At 38.2% G+C, this 24,885-nt stretch overlaps 1 protein-coding gene across 4 annotated transcripts in view; it reads left to right on the forward strand.

Annotated features, from left to right (window-relative positions):
• dbn1 (drebrin 1) overlaps positions 1–24,885 on the forward strand; it is a 92,826-nt gene that overhangs the window by 37,114 nt on the left and 30,827 nt on the right. For all 4 annotated transcript variants that reach the window (XM_079584918.1, XM_079584919.1, XM_079584917.1 and 1 more), the window contains exons 2-3: positions 18,713–18,768; positions 21,404–21,516. In XM_079584918.1, the coding sequence (XP_079441044.1) occupies positions 18,713–18,768; positions 21,404–21,516 (169 nt within the window). The remainder of the gene's footprint in view (positions 1–18,712; positions 18,769–21,403; positions 21,517–24,885) is intronic.

Raw genomic sequence — 24,885 nt, forward strand, 5'->3', positions numbered from 1 at the left:
AAAAAATTCTTAGTGTGAAGAACATTTTAATAATCTAATGGAAAGTTTCCATGGATGTTAAAGGTTCTTCATGTAACCATAGATGCCACTATAACAAATCTTTATTTTTCAGAGTATAGGCTCAATGTCAGCATGTTTGTTATATGTATGTGGGCGTGTAAGTTCCACATCATCATTGTATCAGATGTCGATCATTATCGCTTACCCATTATTGCTTCACAGTCACTGGAATCTATGCAAGCTCATTTCACAGAATGAAAAATAAAAAAGGTAATTGTGGCTTTTTATCTCCCAATTCTGACTTTTTTTTCTCACAATTGCGAGTTTACATCAGAATTGCGTGATATAAAGTCGCAATTGCGCGTTATAAAGTCAGAATTGTGATAAAACCTTTCAATTGTGAGAAATAACCTTGAAATTCTGACTTTTTTTCTCAGAATTGCATGTTTATATCTCGCAATTGCGACTTTATTTCTCAGAATTGCGAGATATAAAGTCGCATTTGTGAGATAAAGTCAGAATTGCGAGATGTAAATCAAAATGAATATGTTTAATTCTGTGGCGGAAACAAGCTTCCATAGGAATCCCCTGGATTGGCTGAGATTTGCTTTTATTCATGTCCTATTGTGGAACATCTTTTTCTCCCACCCCATCTGCACAAGCTTTGGCGTCCCCATCCCTGAGTCCCCATCTCTACATTCTAATCTAACCTATTACTCTGAAACTCAAAAATGGAAAACCTTGTGGAACCCGTGTAATCACTGCAATTACGAGTAATTATTCCTCAATGTTGCACTGAAGTGGTAATGAAAGCAGATAGCTCAGCAGGTGGCTTGTATTTCCTCTGAGGTTGCCCAATTTATTGATACCAATAGCATTTCATGGTCCACCAGCAGCACATGGTCATTTCCTCATGGATTCCAGGGTCTTGCTGTACCCATGACTATATAAGGTTATTTTCCCAGCTTCTCGACCTCCTCCCAATGCTAATACACCGCCACATACTCCCAACACATTCCCAGACTGAAGAAATACTTTCGGGTATTCGCCACCCCTTCTCAGCCCCTCTAGTTTTACAAAACGATGACTAAACAAGCCGAGAAATGATGTCACCATGTTCTAGCTGCGGGTCAAAGGGCGACATAACTCAGATGCCCCCCCTCACGTCTGGTCGTCACAAACAACTCTGTGCCAATTACGTTCACTGCGTTCTTTTCAGGCCCGGTAGAGCGTTTGATCGGCCTCTGGGATAGTTTGCCAATGTACCATCTAGAGTCATGTTGCTCAAATTCCTCCTTCACCACACTTTGGAAACCGACTGCTCCTGATTACAGGCCATAGATTTTCCAGAGATGTGCAAATGATTCATATGCCTCATAGACAGTCTCTAAAGCCTCATCAATTCAAGTTTATTTTTTTGGCATGTCCCTAAAACAGGAACAGAACATGTGAGGTATTTTAATCCAGGAAGAGCTGGAGAGTCTTCGCTGTAGATATCTGGATATCCTGAGAAAACTTTGTCTTGGCTGATCATTGTGGTAAAAACCCCTATGGAGATGAGACTTCTACTGAGTTTATCTGGTTTTCTATAATCTTGAGGATGCCATATGAATTAGCCTTCACTCTTCGTTCTCCCAAGAAAATGTCATGCATTGCCATGCTTGATGTTGAGGAGGTTTATTCATACTCATACAAATCAATGATTGACTTTAAATAGCTTTTGCTCTTGTGTTTAGACTCTTTTGCGGTTTTGTGTGTTTGTGCTACAATTTATTGTATTTTCCATTACCTAGCACATGGGTAAGAAATTAACTTTTCAATTAAGGGCCAATATTTGCCCTATAGAATTGATTGCCATGGCCTTTGTAAGGCCAATTTGTTTAATTACCTTATTAAAGTTACCTCTGTTGTCTTTATTTATTATTAATTAGATTGTTTAATGCTGCTCCAATTTTGTATACATGTATATGTATACATACACCAATTGCATTATGTAAATAACCTAAATTATAAAATTACATTTTTTTTTATTTTTTTATAAAAACAGGAACTCATTACAAGGTAAAGGCCATTGCAGACTTGAGTCCGAAATTCTCATCCGAAATTTTCGCATGTTAAAAAATAAATACGACCTCACGTTATGCCAATCAGGCTTGCACACTGCCTCCGAAACTTTCGTCCGTCATAAAAAAAATCTAAACGGGTTTTTGACCCTCCATAGACAGCTGCAGTACATAAGTTCATAAAAAGATTGTAAAACTAATCCATTATTCAAATGAATTGAGTGGTTTAGTCCAAATTTTCTGATGCAACGTGATCACTTTATATGATGAACAGATTGATTTTGGATTATGGCAGCTGCGTAACACGAGAATGAACCTCATTGGTTCTCGCATGCCAAGCGAATGTGCTTGAGCTTCCATTTACCACAACTCATGCGTGAGTTGATGAATGTTTATATGAGCCTCTTTCACACAGAGATTACGGAAAATACACGGATAAAGTGACCCGGGATATGACCCGGGTTCGTTTGATTTTGGTTCATTCACACTGCCAGTGAATTTCCGGAATCAGAGACTGCGTTCACACACAACCCGTTAAACATCCCGTAAAGACACGTGACACGTGTGACATGTAATATATTTTAGCAGCGTGTTAAGTTTGCTTATGAAACCACAGTGTAGAGTTGACACTAGCCGCTTTAAAAAAAAAAAAAACCTGCTAACTAAATAGTTATGAAAAGGACCATGGTATTACACGAAAGCATCTTATAACGGTACACTAATCATTCAGGTCGTTCATGCTCACATTCCATTGCAGTGGTTGAAGATTTTTTTCTCATTGAATATCCTTTTTCACTTGGAAATATGTCAGGTTATTGAAGTAAAATGGTTTGTGAAAGTCATTTCTAATGACTAATGTTTCAAACATTTCAAATCATTCCCACACTTCTGGCAACTTGGTTTACTCACGTTCACAATTCAAAATATTTGTGAGTATTTGAGTTGCAGTTTGAAGGCCTTCATTAAACACTTTTCACAGAGATGCTGTGTGAATAAGCTCCGACCCCGAACAAATCTGCAGCCCTCAGCACAGTTTTCCAGAAACTCATTTCCTTTGCCACAAAGATCTTTATGCAATTACGTGCAGAAAATGAACCAAGTTTTGTGATCATCTTTCCTGAAGGAATATTTGTCTTAGTCAGCATAAGGCTTTTCCACACAAGAGGAACATTGACTTGTGCAAAATGTTTTTTCCATGTGTGGCAAATATGCTCCAGTTTTTAAAACACGTTTGCTTGGTTTGTCAGGAAACCACGGTGCATCAAGATCTGGAATGATCATTAGCTGAGCAAAACGCTATTGTTGTTACTACGGCTTTCTCTTTTGTCACAGTCGTAATTTTTGAGCATTACACAGATGCTGGGTATTTCCAGAACATTAGCAGATAAATCTCCAAAGTATTCAGTCTTGAGAGCAGTGAATTATGGCAGCTCAGCCATTTTAGATGCTGCATACAGGAACCATACTCCCCTATGCATTTTATGGGAATTTTTGGTTGCCATGACAACAGTGTGATATGCCTGTATATCCTGATATTCTGTATATGGTTGTGTTAGGGTAAAGTCACCTCTGTATTTTTGCACTTAAACTCAGAGCTTTCTAGGATCATAAAGTGATGTTTCATCAAGCAGTCTCATTTATATTTCAAAGTCAAATACATATACTGTACGTTATGCACTCTTGAGAGACAGTGTTGATGTACTTTACAGCTGTAAATGAGCGAGAGCCTCTGATTGGATGTTGCTTGACTGGACCGAGCTGTGACAAGACAACTCAAGACAGCAGCTTGCACTCAAACTGACAAATAGACATTGACATGCACATGCATACGCACAAATGTCGCGCTCAAATGAAAATGACCTACTTGTGTCAGCCACTAGAACAGTGACAGACTGCAATTGGACCGTTTCTGGGGACATTCCATGTTTTCTCGATGACACCGTTTTGTCTGGGCTGGTTATGAAGTTAAATGAAGGCACAATGGTTTATATCTAACTTCATTAGCAGTTGATTTCTCTTATGTTTAAGCTGATCAACGCCTGGGGGGGGGGGGGGGGGGGATACTTGATACCAAAAAAACTTTTTTTTCTTTTAATTATTATTTATTTTTTATGGATTTTTCTCACTTAAAAAGGAACCTTCCTGCTAGTTATTTAATATTTTGAGGTATGGTGAAGGATGTGTGATGATGTGGGGCTATTTTAATTCCAAAGGCCGAGGGAACTTTATCAGGATGCATTATATCCTGGATCCATGAAATAACTGGCCTTTAAAAATAAAAATCTGCCTGCCTCTATGGGCATTTAACACAGGGGTGTGCTGACTTATGCACCCTGTATTTTAAGGAAGAACATTTATTTATTTACGATACTTTATTCATTCACAAAGAAAATTGGTGTATTTAAAGGTTCGATTTTTCCTCATTTTTTAAATTAGGGCATTAAGATCAATTTCCAAAAGAGGATTTTTTTTTATTCCTCTTTTTAGGCAACTTTAGCATGGGTGTGTTCACTTATGCACAGCACTGTATTAAAGCACAAAGATAATCAAGGCCATGCGTTGCAGTGATTTTACCAGTTAAACATTATAAAAAAGTATTACAAAAAGTGCCATAAAGCAATAAAGTGCCATAAAACTGCAACAATTAAAATTATTATATTATATTATATCACTCGAATGTGAGAGCAAAAGTTATTATATTATTATATTATTAAAATGATTAATGTTATGTCATGTTATGTGATGTTGTCTGGAAAAACTAAAATTATTCTTTCTATTGCATGAAATTAAGTCGACTGTCCAGTTCCACACACATAATGGGTTTAAAACAGGCGTTTTAATTGAATTTAACTGGTGTGTTAAATTGGCTAGTCTTATCGGGCAAATGCACTGCACGCGTGTGTGTGTGTGTGTGTGTGTGTGTGTGTGTGTGTGTGTGTGTGTGTGTGTGTGTGTGTGTGTGTAACATCCTAATGCAGTGGGCACAGACTGGAGCATGAACACACCCCTCCAGCAGAGAGATGCCCGTGGACCAGCGTTGCCATGGTAACGGCAGGGATGCTGCTGGGCTGGCTGGCCTAATGATGCTCTGCTGGGAGTGGAGAGGGCAAGCTTGAACTTGTTCTGAAGTGAGGGTAGAGAAGAGAGCATGAATGTGACAATATGTGTTGCTTTGTGTCTGCATGTATTTGCCAGCATGCATAAAATCAGCTCACATGACTTGTGGACTAAGATTATTGCTACTTAAGTGTGTGTGGTTTGTGTGCACATTGATGTACATTTGTCGTGTGCCGTCCCCCTCTGAAAAGCTCTCTCAGCAGTCGGCTGGGACAGTTCGGCTCAGGGTAGCAGATGTCTGCTTCACCTCTATTTCAAATCCTGCTATTGATTTGCCTTTTTTTCACCGTGTCATAACCCCCACCCCCTCCCCCACGTCCCCTTCCCCATCTTTTTCCTTTCTTTGCGGTGAGGGGAGGGGGGCTTCCTGTCATGAATAAGTCAGCAGCTTTTCACTTCTAGCAGTGAACAAGGTTAAGCTTAAATTATTGATTTTGGGATTTTAAGATGGTCTGAGGAAAACTGTCCGGGAAAAGAGGGAGTGATGACAGACGGTAAAATCCACACCAGATTCCAGACTCTCACACACACGTTCAAACATATGCTTATAGTCATGTAACAGGCAGTTGACTTAAATCAAACATGAATATTTTAGGTTAAAATGTAAAATGAAAAGAAAATGTACATCTTGCATCCTTTTGTCTTTTTATTTGATATCCAATTTAATTGAAATGCTCAAACTATACAATTTACATTTAGCAATACAATGTACAAAATACAATACACATTATACAACACAAAATGCAATTTATATAAAAAAATATATTTTGTGCATCCGATTTCATCTTAAAGCTACACTGTGTAGGAATTACTCCCATCTAGCGGTGAAACGGTATATGACTACCAACTGAATATTACTTTCTAGCCCCTCCCATTCCGAGGGTGTTTTAACTCCTACGATGGCCGTATTATTTCAAATCTGCCGGCAGTCGCGAGTAATCTCCCCCTCGCATTCGTCACGGTGCCACTGAGTGTAAAAACGCGAAAGGCGAAGCTTGAATTTCCAGGTATGTCCCTCTTTGGCTAATGTATTTTCAAGAGGGAGGCGCAACATGGCTTCCGCCATTCGAGTAGCTCACCCGTATGTATTATAAATGGCAGATTCTACACTTACGAGAATACTTAGTTGATTAGTTGGTAGAACTAATTATACATTAATGAGCAAATATAATTTTGAAAGAACAAAGTGGTTTTTGCTAAGAATCAACTTAAAAAATTACACAGTGCAGCTTTAATCAGTCCAAAATATCAGTCCTCTAATATTAGCCGATACCAAATTGTGTAAATTGTGCATTCCGATTGTATACTGGAATTAAATGGTGAAGTAAAATAGCATGTGTATCCTATTTACAGTGAAAACAAGCAAATCTGCCAAAAAAACATTGGCAGGCTCCCAGTTGTTCAACTGCTCAGCAACAGAATCTCCATTTTCTTATTTCGAGAGGTGTGAATAACAGGACCCTATGTGTGAGTATATGTGCAATCTTCACACATTCTATTGAGACTTGGCTCAGAATCCCTTCGTCATGCTGTGTCCTGCTGACATCTGTCCGTGTGTCGGCCACGTGTCGCTCTGACCCCTCGACTCATGACCCTTCCCCCCCGACTCCAGCCCGCAGGCTTACTCTGCCAGATGCGTCTATTTGCTGCTTTCTCTAGCGCTTTCTTTCCTTCTTCCAGTCCACAAACCTTTACTAAGAGCACATGCCATATTTAATTGTCTTAAAAGGAATAGTTCATCCAAAAATATAAAAATTCTGCCATTAAACTCTTCTTGTTGAAAAATCTAAATGGCTTTATTTCTCGTGTAAGACAGGAAAGGAGACTCTACACAGAATCTTCTGATTTTGTGGATTGGGAACCAGAATCTATTCTTCTTCTATGTCTATGGCAGCCCTTAGAAGCGCTTGTGGGAAAATTATGAAATTTGCCACACAGATAAAGGACAGTCTGAACATTAACCTCAGCAAATTTGGAGTGTCTAAATCAATTGCTCTAGCGCCACCAACTGTCCAAAGTTGCACTCATGTTTATGTTAATAACTTTTGAACTGTAAAGGTCCTTGCACACCGAGTCCGAAATTCGCGTCCGAAATTTTCGTACGTTAAAAAATAAATACGACCTCATGTTGTGTCAATCACCCCTTACACTGCCTTCCGAAACTTTCGCCCGTCATAAAAAAATTCGGATCGGATTCGATTTTCTGCGTTTTTCGCATCCGTAACAAGCATTTTGAACGGTGTTTCGAATACGAAAAAACGCATTCGAAAATTGCGGGCTCAGTGTGCAAGGACCTTAAGGGCTAGGAACAAACATTTGTTCTCTAATTTCTTGACTCAAGACGATTTGACAGATCATCTTTAGACCACGCTGACAAAAACTTATGGATTTAATTTCATGTCGATATATGAAACTTTCATGTACCGCATTAACAAATTAGATGGCATGATGCCAAGAGGCTGTGTATCTGCAATGCTTTGGCAAATTGACACCAAATTTAGCATGTGTCATTGTCAGCTTACTTTGACCACTCCACATCAATTTGGTCACAGCGCCACCTATAACCAGGGCTTGACATTCACTTTTTTGCTCACCAGCCACTTTGGCTAGTGGTTTTGCAAAGTTACTAGCCACTCAGCATTTTCATTGCCCACAATTTTGACATCGATACCAAGAGGAAAAAACTGCCATATAGATATTTTTAATACTATCTCATAATTTGGCAGCAGGTATATTAGGCTACTGTCACTTTAAGAACTGACACACGAATCCATTATACTGCTGTCTGATACATGTTCACTTAAAACATAACTAACTGTGTTTACGTAAATTCTCGCCAAGACTGGCATTTTGACATTATTTTCAGTGTATTTGACTGTTTAAGTGCACTAAAAATAACTCAATTTAGTACTGAGAGGAGGCTTTATGTGCAAAATCTGCAGGAATGAGTCAAATTAAGCGCAAAACGCGCAATCCCACGGCAAAATTCAAGCCATGTAACTCCAACAATATTCATCCGGAGCAAATGGAACAAGTGAGTGACGGGAGACGGGTTTGTGTGTCAACTCGCTGTCGGAGAGAAGAGAGAGCGAGAAAGTGCAGCTGGTATCGTGTATCTATTCTGAGGGAAATGAGTAATGCAAGCGTTTCAGATATCGATATTTCAAAATCTATGTTTTTTGAAAACACTTCACTGCACTTAGTTTATTATTTCAGAAGTCTTTTAAAAAGATGTAAATGTATTTAAAATGGGTGTTAATTAAATCACAGTAGTGATTGTATTCATGATTTTTCAGCCTGACATTTTTCTCCTATAATGATCTTAATTGCTCATTGTTGCTGGCATAACTTATCGTGCCTTCTTTGTGCTTATCCCATTAATTGCTGCTTCTGCTTGTATCTATATTTATTTAATATTTTTATTATTATATGATAATATACTGCTTATTCAAATGTAATTATATTTATTTATTTTGTTTATTTTAAGAAACCGGTTTTCTTTTTCTCAAAGCTTTTCCATCATAATTTTCAGTCGCTCTGTTTTCTGATGCTACACAGATTATTTGAATGAACATCTGGGCCGTGTGTTGGCCACGGGACAGAGGTGACGATTTAGTGCTGGACTATAATCCAGCATCAGCCCTAATCAACTGTGAGCCGAGAGCGAGAAGTGCTGTTCTATTTCGGGCCATTTCTTTATCTTTAGCACCTCCTTCGCTCTTTGAAGTGCATGTCATTTTCCCCTTTAATGAGCTTTTCCTTTTTTGTCTCATTTGTGTTCCAATTAAAACGTCTGTTCTTCAGTACATCAAGCGCGGTGCATATATAAATGCACAGGGCTGATGGCGCTCAATGTGGCCTATTAATGGACATTCTTAGGTTGTTGTGTATCACAGAGGCTGTCAGGTCCTTCCATGGACTGTGAGAGTTACATCTAATTTATGAAGATGTTATTAATGTCTCATTTATGTTGTTTCTCTCATTATTTATTTTGGATGTGCGAGTGTGACTCATTTTCCTGCAGAAAGATATAAACATTTGTGCATATACCAAGTATGTGGTAGTATTATTATAAAACAAACAAAAAACTTTTCAGTACTTTTATTTTGAATTTATGTGATTTAAAAAAAAAATCCATTTATTTTCACACAAATTCTGTTACTGCGTCAATATTCTTTGGTGCAGAAACAGAATTTGTGTGAAAATAAATGTATGTTCTATGTTAGGGCGAATGCGGGATTGAATTTGATACACTACTGGACCTGGAACTACTACTCTTCCGTTAGGACATTTCGGGCCCCACTGTACGGTAATGCAGTTTTCCTAGTGTTATTAGTTTTACTGACTTGATGGGTTTGAAAACTGTGGTTCAGGATTGCATCCTTTCTTTTTTATATTAGAACTGGCTTTATTCGCCTCTTTTGAATTATGATATTTTTATTTCCTTTGATAATTACATTTAGATGGAATCTGCCTCCCACCGTTGATTTGCAATCCACTGAATTTAATTGCATTAACTCCTCTGTGGCTGGACGTTTTGCTGAGCTTTGTTATTTGCAAAGAGGCAATCTCTTCGCAAGAGAATAGCTGGTGAAGTGTGTGTGTGTGTGGGTGTCAGTGTTTTTTTATTTTTTATTTATTTATTTTTTAGTTTTTATAAGATGACCTGTGCATTTTATTTTGCAGTTATTTTTGAGTACTACTAATATACAGAAATATATACACTGCCCTTAAAAAAATTGGGGTATGTAAGAATTTTTGGAAAGAAATGTGTGTGTGTGTATATATATATATATGGCAAACAGACTTTGGGACAACAAAGGAGAACTAAAATGAGGGTCAATATCTGTGTGGCGTTTTCGAGGTGCCGAGAGCTCCACGTCCGTGACAAACTTGTCCGTGACAAATCTTTATTAGACAGGTGAGCAAATGTACATAAAACAAATCAATGTTATATAACTCAACATGATGAAATGTAAGAATATGATCTGTATGTTATTCTAATGTTGATCTAGCTTACTAGTAAGCTGCTAGTTTCATATAGCAAACAAACTAACTCATAGAATAACATTATAACTTTCAACACATGCTGTTTAGTGTGATAGTGTAACGTTAGACGAAGTGAAACAGCGCTGCGTTACCTCACAAGTTTAATCGTCTAATAAAGTGACCTGTGCGAGTAGTAATTCAGCACTTGCGGGTAGTTCGGTAGAATTAAATATCCTTTTTCCTAAACCGATGCCTTTGTTATTGTAAGAGGTTAGCAACCCCTAGCTGCGAAAAAAATGACATATTGTAGCTTTAAGGTACTAATAAGGCAGTGCCTTATTGCCAAGCTAAAGGTACAATTGTTGCACAGGGTGTATATCTATATTTTCCATCTATATACTTTATTACTATGCTATATTATATTGGTTATTGGACAACGCTTTGATAGATATCGACATAAGGCATTGAATAAACCATGTTTGTCGACCACTAATCTCTAACAATCTATTTATATCAGTTTCAGCGCTTCCTCAAAGCACACCTGATAATATTTAATAAAATCTGTTATCACAGCCATTTCTCTCCCTGTTCAACATATTAATTCCCACGCGAAACACATGAACCACAAAACCTGTGACCTTTTCTTTCCAATGTCACAATACTTCTTCCTCTTCTGCACAACAAGAAAGAAACTTTCAGTACTGCTTTGAGGGACATGTGCATTCACTTTAGAGAAAACTACCTGTGTATAGTTTCTCATAGAGGCAAGATATATTACACATGTGGAATCGGTTTATGAGGCTGTAGGAAACATTTCGGAAATGTTTGATTGCTTTGGCTTCCTGGAAAAAAGAGCGCAGTCATGGGGCAGATTGGACACGGCGACCCTCGGAGAAACAATCAGATTAGTAGCCCCTGCTTAGGCGTGCGGCGGAGTAATCACGATGACATGGTCGAGAACGAATTCCGAAAGCCAGAATGGAACTAATTGCAGCTGTGTGGAACTGACCAAATTCCGTGCACATTCTTTTCTCGTCCTTTGGCATACCTTTTAATTTGGCCATTTCTGTATGTCTGCTATGTAATTAACAACGAGGTCACTAGCCGATACTTTTACTTAAACCATTCACATATTTGTAGCATCACGGTCAGTGAACTTGAAGAGTGTCTTATTTCATGTCTTATTTTGAAGTTTAATCACAGTCTTGGTTTCTGTTTGTCATGTGATTCCTTGTCCTCATGTGATCCTGTCATGTGCTTGCATAGTCTCATGTGTCACGTTCTCATTGGTTCATTAAATGTTCATTGCTTTCAGGTGTGTCTTGTTAAGTCATTAGTCTTTACACTTGTTCGACTTCATGCAGCGTTGCGCAGACTGATCGGCGTCTGACTTGAAGCAGTGCATGCCGGTTAGAAATTTTGTCCAACTTGACAGCGGCGACGCCACGTCACTGTGACGTATGGCACCGCGAGAGCAGCTTCTCCATAGCGGCTGCACAAGCTCTGATGACGACACAGCTGTTCCACGATTGGCCGGATTCACCGCATGATCACGTGTGTTTCGTGTTTATTGTGACATCTTCAGTTCCACTAATGCTCACAAATCTGCATTTTTATGACGGTAAAAGCTCTTTTCATGTAGTCACGGTGTTATATTGTGTCATGTTTATCAAAATAACACTGATAAAACTCATTTTATAGACGCTGTAATAAGCAGTTCATAAAGTATTGAATCTCTGAAACGTCTGTGTATTTGACAAATATTGCATTTAATTCACTTCATCTGTGATAAAGTATGCAAACGCAGTGCGAGGGTCACTACGGGAATCAGAAAGTGTCTGACTTCACGTCTCCGTTTTAAGTTGATGTTAAGCCCTCATGTTACCGTTGTCTAGCGTCGTGTTTGTAACCTGCTGTTGGTGAGTTTTAGTCCATGTTTAAGGTCATGTTTCAAGTCAGGTCTTTGTTTATTTTGTTCTTTTTTGTGTGTGTGATTTTTTTTAAATAAACTTCACATGGGTTCTCACTTCATCTTGCCTTCAGTGGACATTCCTGCAGTCAGCATGCCAATTGCACCCTCAAAACTTGCGACATCTGTGGCATTGTGCTGTGTGATAAAACTGCACATTTTAGAGTGGCCTTTTATTGTGGCCAGCCTAAGGCACACCTGTGCAATAATCATGCTGTCTAATCAGCATCTTGATATGCCAGACCTGTGAGGTGGATGGATTATCTCGGCAAAGGAGATGCTCACTTACACAGATTTAGACAGATTTGTGAACAATATTTAAGATAAATCGATCTTTTGTGTACATAGAAAAAGTCTTAGATCTTTGAGTTCAGCTCATAAAAAATGGGGGCAAAAACAAAAGTGTTGCGTTTATTATTTTGTTCAGTGTATTTGAAAATGGCCACCTCAAGAAGCTTTACAACACTTTTTTCAGCAGTGATATCAAACTCTCATTGGCTCTCGCCTGCTTCGTAACAGATCGCAACATTCTGTGTTTCTGATGATGTGTGTTTGATATGCGCGGCTTCAAGGAATGGATCAGGAGAAGATTTTTCAGCTATTAATAAGGGTGTATTCACACCTGCCTTGTTTGGTTCGATTGAATCGAACTCTAGTTCGTTTCCCCCCTTGGTGCGGACCTTTTGGGCAGGTGTGAATACAGCAATCGAACTCGGGTGCGGACCAAACAATCGAACCGAGACCCAGCTGAAGAGGTGGTCTCGGTACGGTTCCAAACAAACTCTGGTACGGTTAATTTACGATGTGAACATGAACCGACCCAATTGCAAGAAAGCTCTGCGCCTTTGAGTTAACAGGCCTCCGTAGTCGGAGTTGCGTTATGGGAAAGTGATATGTTGTTGATGCGTTAATTTACGTTAAACTGGTCTAACTTAATCGCAAGCGTTAACGTTGACAGCACTTGTTAGCAGTATACAATAGCTTTTTTTTTTGCACTTCCTAATTTCCCTACTTGAGAATCCTTGTCCAATGAATGGACGACCTTAGCACACGTGTGGTTTTGTTTACAAATTTTGGTTAAATTGCAAAAAGAGCAGTGTGAAAGCGAACCGTACCAAACCAAAAATTATTTGGTCCGGACCAAAACAAGTGAACTATCGGACTTTCCTGGTGTGAATACATCCTAACTTACAGTAAATTCTACTCTGTACCTCATACAAAACTATTATACATATATCCACAGAGGCGACTGTAACATAACATCATTTGGACTACTTTTGGTACTGCTTTTGGCAATTTTACAATGAATCAGCCAAAAAAATTGGATTAGAAATTAGATTTATGGTTATCAAAGAAGAGGTGTATTCATTTATTGTATATGGTTTGCATTGAAATGTGAATAAATGACTGAAACAGAACGAAACGAGCACTGCAGTAGGTCATGTAGCCTAGTGTTATTAAGGCAGGAATGCATCAACGTTTCATTCACGCTAAGGGAACGCTTTAATTAGCATGGCTATAGAGAGTTTGTTCGCATGTTTCCCACCCTGCGAGACAATAGAGGAGCCCCCCACTCTGGGGCTTGAGCAAATCGCGCTCAGCTTCTCTCTGAGCTGCGTTTCTAGGTCATGAGAGTCTGTTATGAATAATAAAACGAGTCAGATTTAAATGGAATATTTATAGAAGCGCACAACAGCAAACGCTGCACCTCCTTCCTGTATTATTTTCTCTGATGTCTGTGGTATTTCTTATTTACCAATATTTCCTCCATCTTGTACTCTTTACCTTGGCATATTCAGCTCTCTCTGTGTGTGTGTGTGTGTGTGTGTGTATTTACCGTTATGTTAGCCAGGGGGATCGTGAGACAGACTGTGAATGAGCCAGGGACCTAATGACTCAGGCTGAGGCCCTTGACGGGAATGGTGATATTTGGTTGAGGGGAAATGGTTCGGTTAGGTGATGAAAGAGGAACTCGGGAGAAGCAGAGGTTTTAGAATTCTGCCCTAGATGTTTAATTGTGGGACCACTCAGATGGAAAACAATTAGAGCGTAGTCAAGTAGGTCTATTTTGGTGCTGTAGGCTATTTATTTGCCAGTGAACTTATTTTCAGCTCCTCTATAATCAACATAATAATTGCAGGATCCAAGAAATCACATGTGATGGATTGGAATCTGTCTACTCTTTCTGGACTGGATACTCATAATGCATGGCCTTGCACTGGGGGCCAGTGTTATTCTTCTTCAACATTATTGTGTCTATCAGGCTCCTCCGGATTCCAGGGCGCCTGTGATAAACCACTAACTAAAATAAACTTTAAAGGATGTGGCTTCAGCAGAACCATATTCACTCACCCTATGAGTGAATCTCAACTCATTAGCACACTTTTTTTAGTGGTGGTTTCTGCTTAGGGTCTCCTCCAAGCAGCCCCCTAGCAATGATCTGGAAAGCACCTACAGCCATCAGAAAGTGTAAATATGGAGTTGCCTGCTGAGTAGGGTTGCACTACTATTAAAAGTATTTTTTCCTCTTATGGGTGATATATTAAAGAGGATCTATTATGTTTTTTTTGTTTTGTTTTTTGTAATGTTGCTTCTTGAGCATGAAAAAGGTCTGCAAAGTTACAAAGCACAAAGTCAGTAAGCACAGTTTCTGAACTCCCTGAAACGCCTCCATCGTAGTCTTGAGTTTTCTTCTGGGAACGAACACGTCACAATATTCCTCATTTAAATAATTCCCACCCAAGGTCTATACAAAATAAAGGGGGCAAGGTGTTATCGCCACGTCCAAGAGATGCTGGGGAATTTTTTCACCCCAGATCTTACTGTTATGGTAAGGGGCGTGTTTCCGAAGCATGTTTGAAGCAGTTGACCAATCACAACACACTGGTCCTGCCAACCAATCAGAGCACATTGTGCTTTTCAAAAGAAGGGGCTTTCGAGAGACCGGACAAAACAGGGGTGTGTTCCTCTAAAGCATTGTTAGCTAACAATGGTCGCAAGTTCTGTCGTTACCATAGTTCAACGATTTGTCGTTTCCCGAAACCATAGTTCCAACAAACATTCACAAACAGCATCGCAAACTTAAGAGGTTGTTACTACAGCTCTTGGGCTGATAATGTTTGTTTTTTTCAAGCATGAAGATTCAAGCATGAAAACCTATTCTAGTAGAGCCCCAAAAAATCAAGACTTTGTAAAAAGGGCATAATATGTCCCATTTTACCATTTTGTCTGAATAAATGAAAAATTTAAAATGCTAAAACCAAGAATTTTAAATTAGGCAAGTGAATTTAGAGATGCTGGAGATTTAATTTGGCAATGTTATTCAATTATTAGTGTGTTTAAACTTTAAAAAGTTTGTTCACCCAAAAATTTAAATTGTCATTATTTACTCATCTTAATGTTCCAAACTCATATGGCGTCGGTCAACTTCGAAGCGCATATGAAAATATTGAGAGATTGTGTCTCTTTAGAAGACTTTCTGGATTAAATAGCTTGATTATTTTTGGAATACGTTAACGCTTTTCCATGGCGTGGTACGACTCGGCTCTGCTCGCTTTGCTTTCCCACTGCAGTTTAGTACCGCTTCAAAGTCGGTGGGGTTGTAGACTAATAGACTAAACGGACTATTTTGTGGGTTTGATGTCTCGTGTTGCAAATCCAATGACGCTGGTAGTGACGATTCTCTCTGACCAATCAGTGATCTGCAGTGTTTACACGTCACATTTTAGTATCGTACGACTCGCTTGGAACCTCAACTGAGGTGGTACTAAAAAAAAAAAGTACCAGGTACTACTAATCGTACCCCCAAAAGCAAGCTGTACCATGCAGTGGAAAAGCACCAATAATTTTGGTGAAATGGACTTTCAGTGGATGAATAGAAATCTCTCATGTTTAATTAAAAATATCTTCATTTGTGTTTCAAAGATGAATAAACAATCTTATGGGAGTTAATGATGACAGAATTTTCATTTTTGAGGAAACTACCCCTTTAAGTGGTTTTTAATTGCAACAAATGTTATCTAATTGCAAAAATAAGGTAAGTGCATATGCACAATTTAATATCCAATATCAACCAACATTTTTATGCATTTATAAAATCGGTAATAACCGATATGGTATCAACATGCTTTTAATGCATGTTTATTTCAATAAATTACATATTTCATTATTTTCAGACAAACGTAATGTTAAGAGCATCGGATGCTGATGCACAAGTTCAATTGTATTTGGCAAATGAATGATGGCAGAAGTTGTGAAGAACGGATACTGGCCTAATGCTGTTTACTAAAGCTGATTATGTTTGATTAATGATGATTATTAAATGGCCGTTGCACACAACATTCCTCTCATTATGACACACAGATAGATGAAATCTACATATTTCAAACACATCCATATCAACCCTGTGGACCTTCAGCCACTCTGACATGCTTCTCTGTTCTACCCCCATAAACATGTGACAACATAATTATTGTTTAAGAGCTGTAGAGTAGTTTTACCCTTGGCTGCAGCCAAACTTTTTCTCTGCCAGCACTCCGGAATATTTGCATATGATTGTTTGCATTATTATAGGGGTCTCTTTGTAAGCCTGTCAGTATAAAGGCTGGAGGATAGTGTCAGGTAAGGGAAGTCCTCACTGTTTAAATCGTCCTGTTTGTGCTTTGGACACGTTTTTAGCCTTGTGAATTATAAAACTGGCAGACAAAGTTTGTCTAAAGACTTACTTTGATTAGAGGAACCACCTAACAACCATTCACAACACCCTTGCAGATAAATAGAAATGCACTAAAAACCATTTAGAACAACCAAAAAGTAACACCCTCAACATAGGGTGCACAACATATCACAATGGCACTGGCATCCTTGTTCCAAACCTGAATGAGTTTCTTTCTTCTGTTGAACACAAAAGAAGATATTTTGAAGAATGTTGGTAACCGGACAGTTGATGGCACTCAGTGACTTCCATAGTAGGAAACAAAATGGCTACCATCAACTGTCTGGTTACCAACATTCTTCAAAATATCTTCTTTTTTATTCAACAGAAGAAAGAAACTCGTACAGGTAAATGATGGCAGAATTTTAATTTTATTGTGAAATATCTCTTCAAGTGGGAACTACTGTAAACGTAATGTTTTTGTACACTTTAATTGTAATTAAAATGAAATAAAAATGTATTAGTTCAATTATATTTATTGCGATAAGTTGAATTTAAGAGGGTTTTTTTCAACACACTTGAGTAGGAATTAAGTACAACTTTATATGTAATTTCATAATTACTTCTATTGTCTTTGAAATATGGTGAAAGTGTTATGCCGAATGTACTGACGGGGATTTATGGTAAACTAAAATATACTTGTATGAAAATTTTATTTCTATTGAAACTTCCATGCCATGTATTTAAAATAAATATTTGTAATTACACATTTGTACTGAAATAGCAGTTTAGTGAAATGTATTATTAAGTGGCCTTTTGTTTCATATGATAAAATATTAATATTAACAATATTTTATTGTTCGCAAGTTAAAAAAAATCTGAGCACATTCATACAACATGTACTGTATGTGTAGTGTGTACTCCCTTTTCACAAAGAAACCACAATTTCTAAACCACAAAGTTTCTGTTTTTATTAGACTTTGGGACAATATATTCACAGCATTGTACATCGGTTCATCTAAACAGCAAGACACGCCGTTTTCATCCATTTCCCATGCTTCATGCTGTAGCTTACGGCAGTGGAACTTCTGTTCCTCTCTTTGTTGTCTTTACTAGCGTAGCACCAAACTCCCACTCATTATTTTTGCAGTGATGGGGAATGAGATTAGCTGTGCACTACAGTATGTTAATGATTATCTCCATTATTTAAAGAACGAAACATCAAAGCCTTGGCATGTTAGAAATGCCGGGATATATTTTATCTGAGCGTACACAATTCATTAATATCTCTAGATATCGCTTGTACCAGAATCCTTCTCGCTTTTGCAGGTAAGCGTGAGAAAGGATGAAAAAAGCAGCAGATGCACTTTTATTAGAAGCATAACAAGTACTAGTGCTCCATATTTTATCCTCCTACACACACACACACACACACACACACACACACACACACACACACAGCTCTCAGATGACAGAGGATAATGCCTTTTTCTCCTCGGAGCTAACAGCACCCTTGTCCCAGAGTGCACTGCTTTGGCCTTCTGGATAGAGCGCATTCCAGTCTTTCTGTAGAGATGAGTTTGGTAGCACTTTATTTTATAGCCCGGTTCCCCATGTTCATACTATATACTTATACAGTAATAGCAGAACATGTAATGCATTTAAACAAATGGCAAACAACCAATTTTAGAATCTGCAAATATTATAATGCAGTTTGGTTGCAATTATTTATGAAAAGATGCATTATAATATACATTATGAATACTTTTATAATGCATTATACATAAGGGCTTTACGTAAAAACCAATGTTTTAGTTCAACCTCCTTCATAACTGTTATTATTTTTGCATTGTGTTGTTGTTGCTGAATTCTTTGATTGAAGAGCTTTACTGAATCTTCTCTTCTTTCTCTGTTCTCCAGGGCCATATACACATATGAAGACGAGAGTAATGATTTGATCCTGTCTTCATCGGGAGGTAGGCTACATCTCAACATACCTCCTGTACAAATATAGACGATCTAATAATAACCGACCAGAATCTAGTCATGCACTTGCAATAACGCGGCCGGCTGTGACTGATGACATTCATTTGCATTGTTGATGTTCCATGATTATGCCGGTGAACGCCACCGTGCGATTTGAATCGCGACACGGAAGCCAAACCCATTAAATATGATATTAACACTGTTGGAGTTGTGCACAGACAAACATCTTTATTGATTTGCAGCTTATCTAAATAATCTTAAAACTCGATGGACTGTAATCCTGCCATCTATGAACAGAACAGATCCCAAACACTGGCGTCAGTAACCGTCACTCAAATCTCACTGCTTTTTAAAACTATTATGGCGCATCAAACTGTACGGTCTGTTTTTTCCCTCAGAGCTGGAGGAGGGAAACCTGTCATTTCACTCTGATGACAATCATTTAGTCTGTGACTGAGGGAAGGTTATTATTAAGGGCCGTGTTGATTAGCACAGAAGTTAGTTTTGTTGTGGGAATTCGGTTTGCAAGAGGTTTCCCGCTATGTTTATTTACAGTGAACAGTTTGACTTTCTTGTTCCTGAAGTATTTGTATCTAAAGCCATCATTTTGCTGCAGTTTTCAACATCATATCTTAGCAATGTTCAAAATGCCTGCAAATATGACAATATGAGAATGATGCAAACCATCCAAACTTGAGATATTTTGTATAACGATATAACGAATAATAAAATATATATATAGCTCAGCCAATCAGATTTCAAAGCAGAAAGGATCCAATTTATCCAATTGCAATTCCAAATGATCCGTTTAAAGCTACTATATATATATATATACACACAATATAATTTGTTTTCGCGGCTAGGGGTCGCTAACCTCTTACAATAACAAAGGCGTAGGTTGATGACGCAGTGATAAGCGGAATGATGGGACTTGGTATGAAGCAGGGCGCGATTGCAAATAAGAGACAGATATCACACGCGAGTCCCGCGGATATAAAGGAATAAGGACATTTAATTCTACCAAACTACCCGCAAGTGCAGAAATACTAACGTACTCACACAGGTCAGTTTATTTGACGAATTAAACTTGTGTGATAACGCAGCACTGTTTCATTTACTGCGTGGTACGGTTCGGCACAGCACGGTTCGGCCTGCTTCGCTTTTCTACTGCGTGGCACGGCTCGGCATGGGACGGCTCTGCACGCTTTAGCTCGTTTTGCTTTTTTTCCCAATGCAGTTAGTACCGCTTCAAAGTGGGTGGGATTATAAACTGATCGTTATAGTTTATCCGCTCATCGGCAACCAACGAGAGGAACGTCTGCACTTCGTCCACTGACCACGATTCAGCCATTTCTGAAGCCATTTCGTAGACAATACTACGCAGTTGTCCACGTCTGTCGCCATGGATACTAAGGCAGTACTTGAGCGGAAACCAGGGATAACGCTGATATTACGTCATTGCCAGGCGACAAATGAACAGGGACAGGCACTTTTTAAAAGTGTGAATTTCTCTGAATTTACAAATTCTTGGAAACATTTAGGATAATGGAAGGACACAATTGAAAGAAATACTGTGCAAGTGGGTTTTGGATATTTTGATACGAAATTCTTACATATTGTACCTTTAAATGACCAGGATTGGTATTTTATTTAGATCATTTAGTGTACACAGAGTTGGGGAAAATTGGACATTGAAATCAAAAACATGGAATTACATTTTTTTTTATGTGGGCAGTAAGTGGTGAGCTTATGTGTCTGCAGCTTTGTGTAATTTCCTCTTTCCGGAGTAGGAAAGAACTTCCACCAGACTGTGGTTGTGTGTGTGTGTGTATATTCATGTCCGTCCAAACCCTCTCCAGAGGTTTTTTTCTGTCTATTGGCACATTTATACCTCTCATGAGAAGCAGTAACTAACCGATCAGTCATGGTTGGCATAATGGGCCACTTAAATAAGAAACGTTTGCAACTAATTTGACAGAATTGTATTATTAAGAAGTAATTCGTTTTAACCATTTTTATAATGTTGTTTATATTTTTTTTAAATAAAAAAACATTTAGATATTAATAAAATACTACTACTAATATATACAGTGTGTACATACATACATACATACAACTTAAAACAAGATACATTTATTTCAGAAGCAAAACTGCAAGACATTAGACTATTACATATTTAGAGAATATCTTAAAGTATTTTGAATTGATAAGTATTTTCTTGTAAGTTTATCTTGTTTTTAGAATGTTTTGATATTTTTACTGGAAAAAAATACTTTATTTATTTGCATTTTTTGCATTATTTTTTCAGTTAAGCACAGTTTAGTACTGTACACTATTAACTGCTATAGAAAAATGCCTCTAACTACCACTCTGGCCAGACCCCACACAATCCTGTTTCCTAAATAGTAGTTAAGAAATGACTACTTCACTAAACATCCAACATTTAGAAGATTAGATTAGAAAGCATGTTCTATTACTGTGTGGTCAGGCCAGTATGGGCCATATTTTGACTGAAAAACAAGAAGAAAAAAAACAATACTAGTATTATTATTGCAATTGCTACACTACCAACTGATGGGAAAATGGACTTTTCTTTCTAAACTCTGTGATTGCTGTGTTTGACAGATGGCGGTCTGGCAGAGATTGCAGTCACCTTCGATAACACCCGGATCATGTACGGTTTCTGCAGTCTGAAGGAGCCCACGGCAGCCCTGCCGCGCTACGTCCTCATCAACTGGGTGAGATGACGCAACAACCTGCGCTCAGTGACACTGACATTTTGCAAGCCGTTAGCAAGAACGCTTCAGCTCTAGAGGTCGACAAAGACAGAGCAGTCAACATAACCACAGTCAATGGACATCAGTGCCACCCTTTAATTAAACATGCATTCTTTTATCTTACAAAAGCAGGAAATCATTTTGGTATGGAGTGGGAGCGAGACCCCAAGTCTAATCCATATATTTAGCCCCCACAATCCTGAATTAGTAGTTGTGAAATTACTACTGTATTTTGCTAAAGATCTAAGATTAGATTAGATTAGAAGATACATTTTGTTACTGTGGCAGTGTGGTCAGCCTGATATTGGCCAGTATAACAGTGACTTGAAGGCATTTTTATTTTTGAACATGAGTTGGAGGGCAAAAATTATAGATGAATCACTGTTTAATCTTGAATAAAGTAAATGTAAGCCTCCAGTCATTATTTTAGCTCTCCAATTAAATGATTTACACTACTGGTCAAAAGTTTGGAATAATTATGTTTTATGTTTTTGAAACATTAAGTATTTTATGGGGGCAGTTGTGGCCTAATGGTTAGAGAGTTGGAATTGTAACCCAAAGGTTACTGCTCAAGAAACATTTCTTATTATTATCAATGTTGAAAACAGTTGTGCTGCTTAATATTCTTGTGGAAAATGTGATACCCTACCATTTTAAAAGTTTAGGGTAAATAAGTTTTTTACAAATAAAGAAATTAGTACTTTTATTCAGCAGGGATGCATTAAAATGCGTAGTTTCCACAAAAATATGAAGACTGTTTTCAACAGGGATAATTGAAATCCACGGGTCCTTGAAATCCTTGAAAGTTTGTGAGTCTGAAAGAAAAAAAATCAAGGCACTGGAAAGTTTTTGAAAATAAACATAGATAGATACAGGTGAAAGTGCTTGAATTTATTTTGTACAAGAAGTTTTCTGGAAAAAATTCCATATTATTCCCTTCGGTCCGCCAATGTGTTATTTCGCCAACGCTTCGTGGCCTATGCATACTAGCTTGCTTGATTTACATTAGAAACACGTAGACTTGTAGTCAAGACCGCCTAAACCGAGACCAAGACACTACCAAGACCAGAGGGTATCGAGACCAAGACAAGACCAAGACCAAGACAGACCAATTCAAGACCAAGACCAAGTCGAGACCAAGACCGAGACCAAGTCGAGACAGACTAGAAAAAAACAGACTAGTGTTGAAGCTAAGCAATAACTTGTATGAATTCAAGAACAGCAGCATACTAGGGTTCAGCCGCAGTTTCTATTCAATACATATTAGATGGTATTACTTCAACTACACAGGCAGAACAATACAGAAACAGACCATGTCATGTGTGTGACTGTGAGCTCACTGTAAATGTTTTTGCAGACTGGGTGAGATCAACTATAGCAATTGCATGATGGCTGTTACTGCACTATTAGAGGATTGAGACTCCCTTAACTTTTGTGTACTGTTGAGGACTGACATGACTGGTACTGACTGGTTCATCTGACAAAACATCAAACACCATCTTGCTCCTCAAACAACTGTCTAAGAATGAGAAATATGTAACCAATTGAAATTATACTTAATGTGTAGATGAAATCGTAACATCAAATTAAAGATACACAAATATAAACTTAAACTTGGACTTGGACTTGAATGTTTAGTCAACACAACGGAGATATGCAGTTGATATTTAAAATACCATTTATTTAGTCTAACACCATCTTAAATACAATACTGTAATTAAACAACACACACACACACACACACACACACACCGTGCGCTCAAAGTCATCTGTCAGTTGTGCAGTTACCCAAAATCTCCTGAATGAAGTTAAAACCCATCATGTCACTGATACAGAATGTGGTTTTTAAATCAAGTGATCAAAGTGCTCGTTGCCGGCGCTGCGATCAGTGGCGCGGATACAGTGTTTTCTTGTGTGGCTCGCGCGCACGCCGCACTGTCTTCACTTCGGACGCGCGCTTCAATCCGTTGCGGATACTCTTTATTCGTTCTGGTGAAATCACAAAACAATGCACACAAACGTGTCCGTGCTTCATATACAACCACTGATGAACATAATCGGTTTTGATAAGAAAGAAAAACTATACGAGAAAAAAAAAAAAAAAAAACTATACGAGTGTGGATTCGAACCCAGAACTTCTGACACGGTTGGCGAAATATCTACCACTGGACCATTAAGATATTCATTGATTAAATAGGCGAAACGGCGGTCTCACAAAAAATACATGCATTTGAAGGGCGCGAAATAATAATAATGTTGCATTATCGAATGTTTTTGTGTCGTCGTGGATATTGTAGTATTGTATTGCTAAATCCTTTATATACTGTCTATGGCTAAATCCCCCGACCACTATGTCGGTCTGAGACAGCGAGACCTAGACAAGACCGAGAGGTCCGAGACCAAGACAAGACCAAAGTAAAAGTGGTCTCAAGACCGGTGTTGTGCCGAATTTCGACCCCCTGCCAAATTATTACCCCCCTCGTTGAAGTCAGTACCTGATTGCCTAATCCTAACCCCACCCCTAATTCCCAACCCCTCCCCCTCAACCAATCCTAAACCTACCAATGCTAGGGGGGTAATAATTTGGCGGGGGTCAAAATTCGGCACAAGACCGGTCTCGAGACATACATCACTAGTAACACGTTACGTTAAGTCGTGTTTCCCGTGTGAGGTACCTTGTTGTACGTTGCCATGACGTTTACGCGCGCACGAAACTACTACGATGGTACCTCAGCGTTTGTTGTTGGACACAACAAATATGTCCCCACATTAAGTCCTTGAATTTGAGGGTATTGGACCTGGAAAGTCCTTGAAAGGTCCTTGAATTTGAAGTAAACGAAGGTGTGGGAACCCTGTTAATAATAGAGCACCAGTAATATAATTGAGCATTATAATTTCTAAAGGATCATGTGACACTGAAGACTGCCGTAATTATGCTGAAAATTCAGCTTTGCCACATCACAGGAATTAGTTATATTTTAAAATATGTTCAAAATAGAAAACAGCTATTTAAAATTGTAATAATTTTTCACAGTATTACTGTTTTACTGTATTTTTGTTTAAATAAATGCAGCATTAACAAGCATAAGAGACTTAAAAAAAACACACATAAATATTCCAAACTTTTGACCAGTAGTGTAAATCATTCAATTTGAAGTTTGCACCAGTATTTTGAAGTGCATACAAATACTACATAAAAAGCAAAGTACTGTATATTGCACACAACTCATATGAAAGACACTCTTAAATACTTTCATTATTTTCTTATGTTCGTTTAAATACAAGCATGTTTTGTTCTTTGTATTTTTAGTACTTATCTCTTTATGTCAC

The sequence above is a fragment of the Phoxinus phoxinus genome, assembly GCF_949152265.1.
Source record: "Phoxinus phoxinus genome assembly, chromosome: 17".
NCBI classification, from domain to species: domain Eukaryota; kingdom Metazoa; phylum Chordata; class Actinopteri; order Cypriniformes; family Leuciscidae; genus Phoxinus; species Phoxinus phoxinus.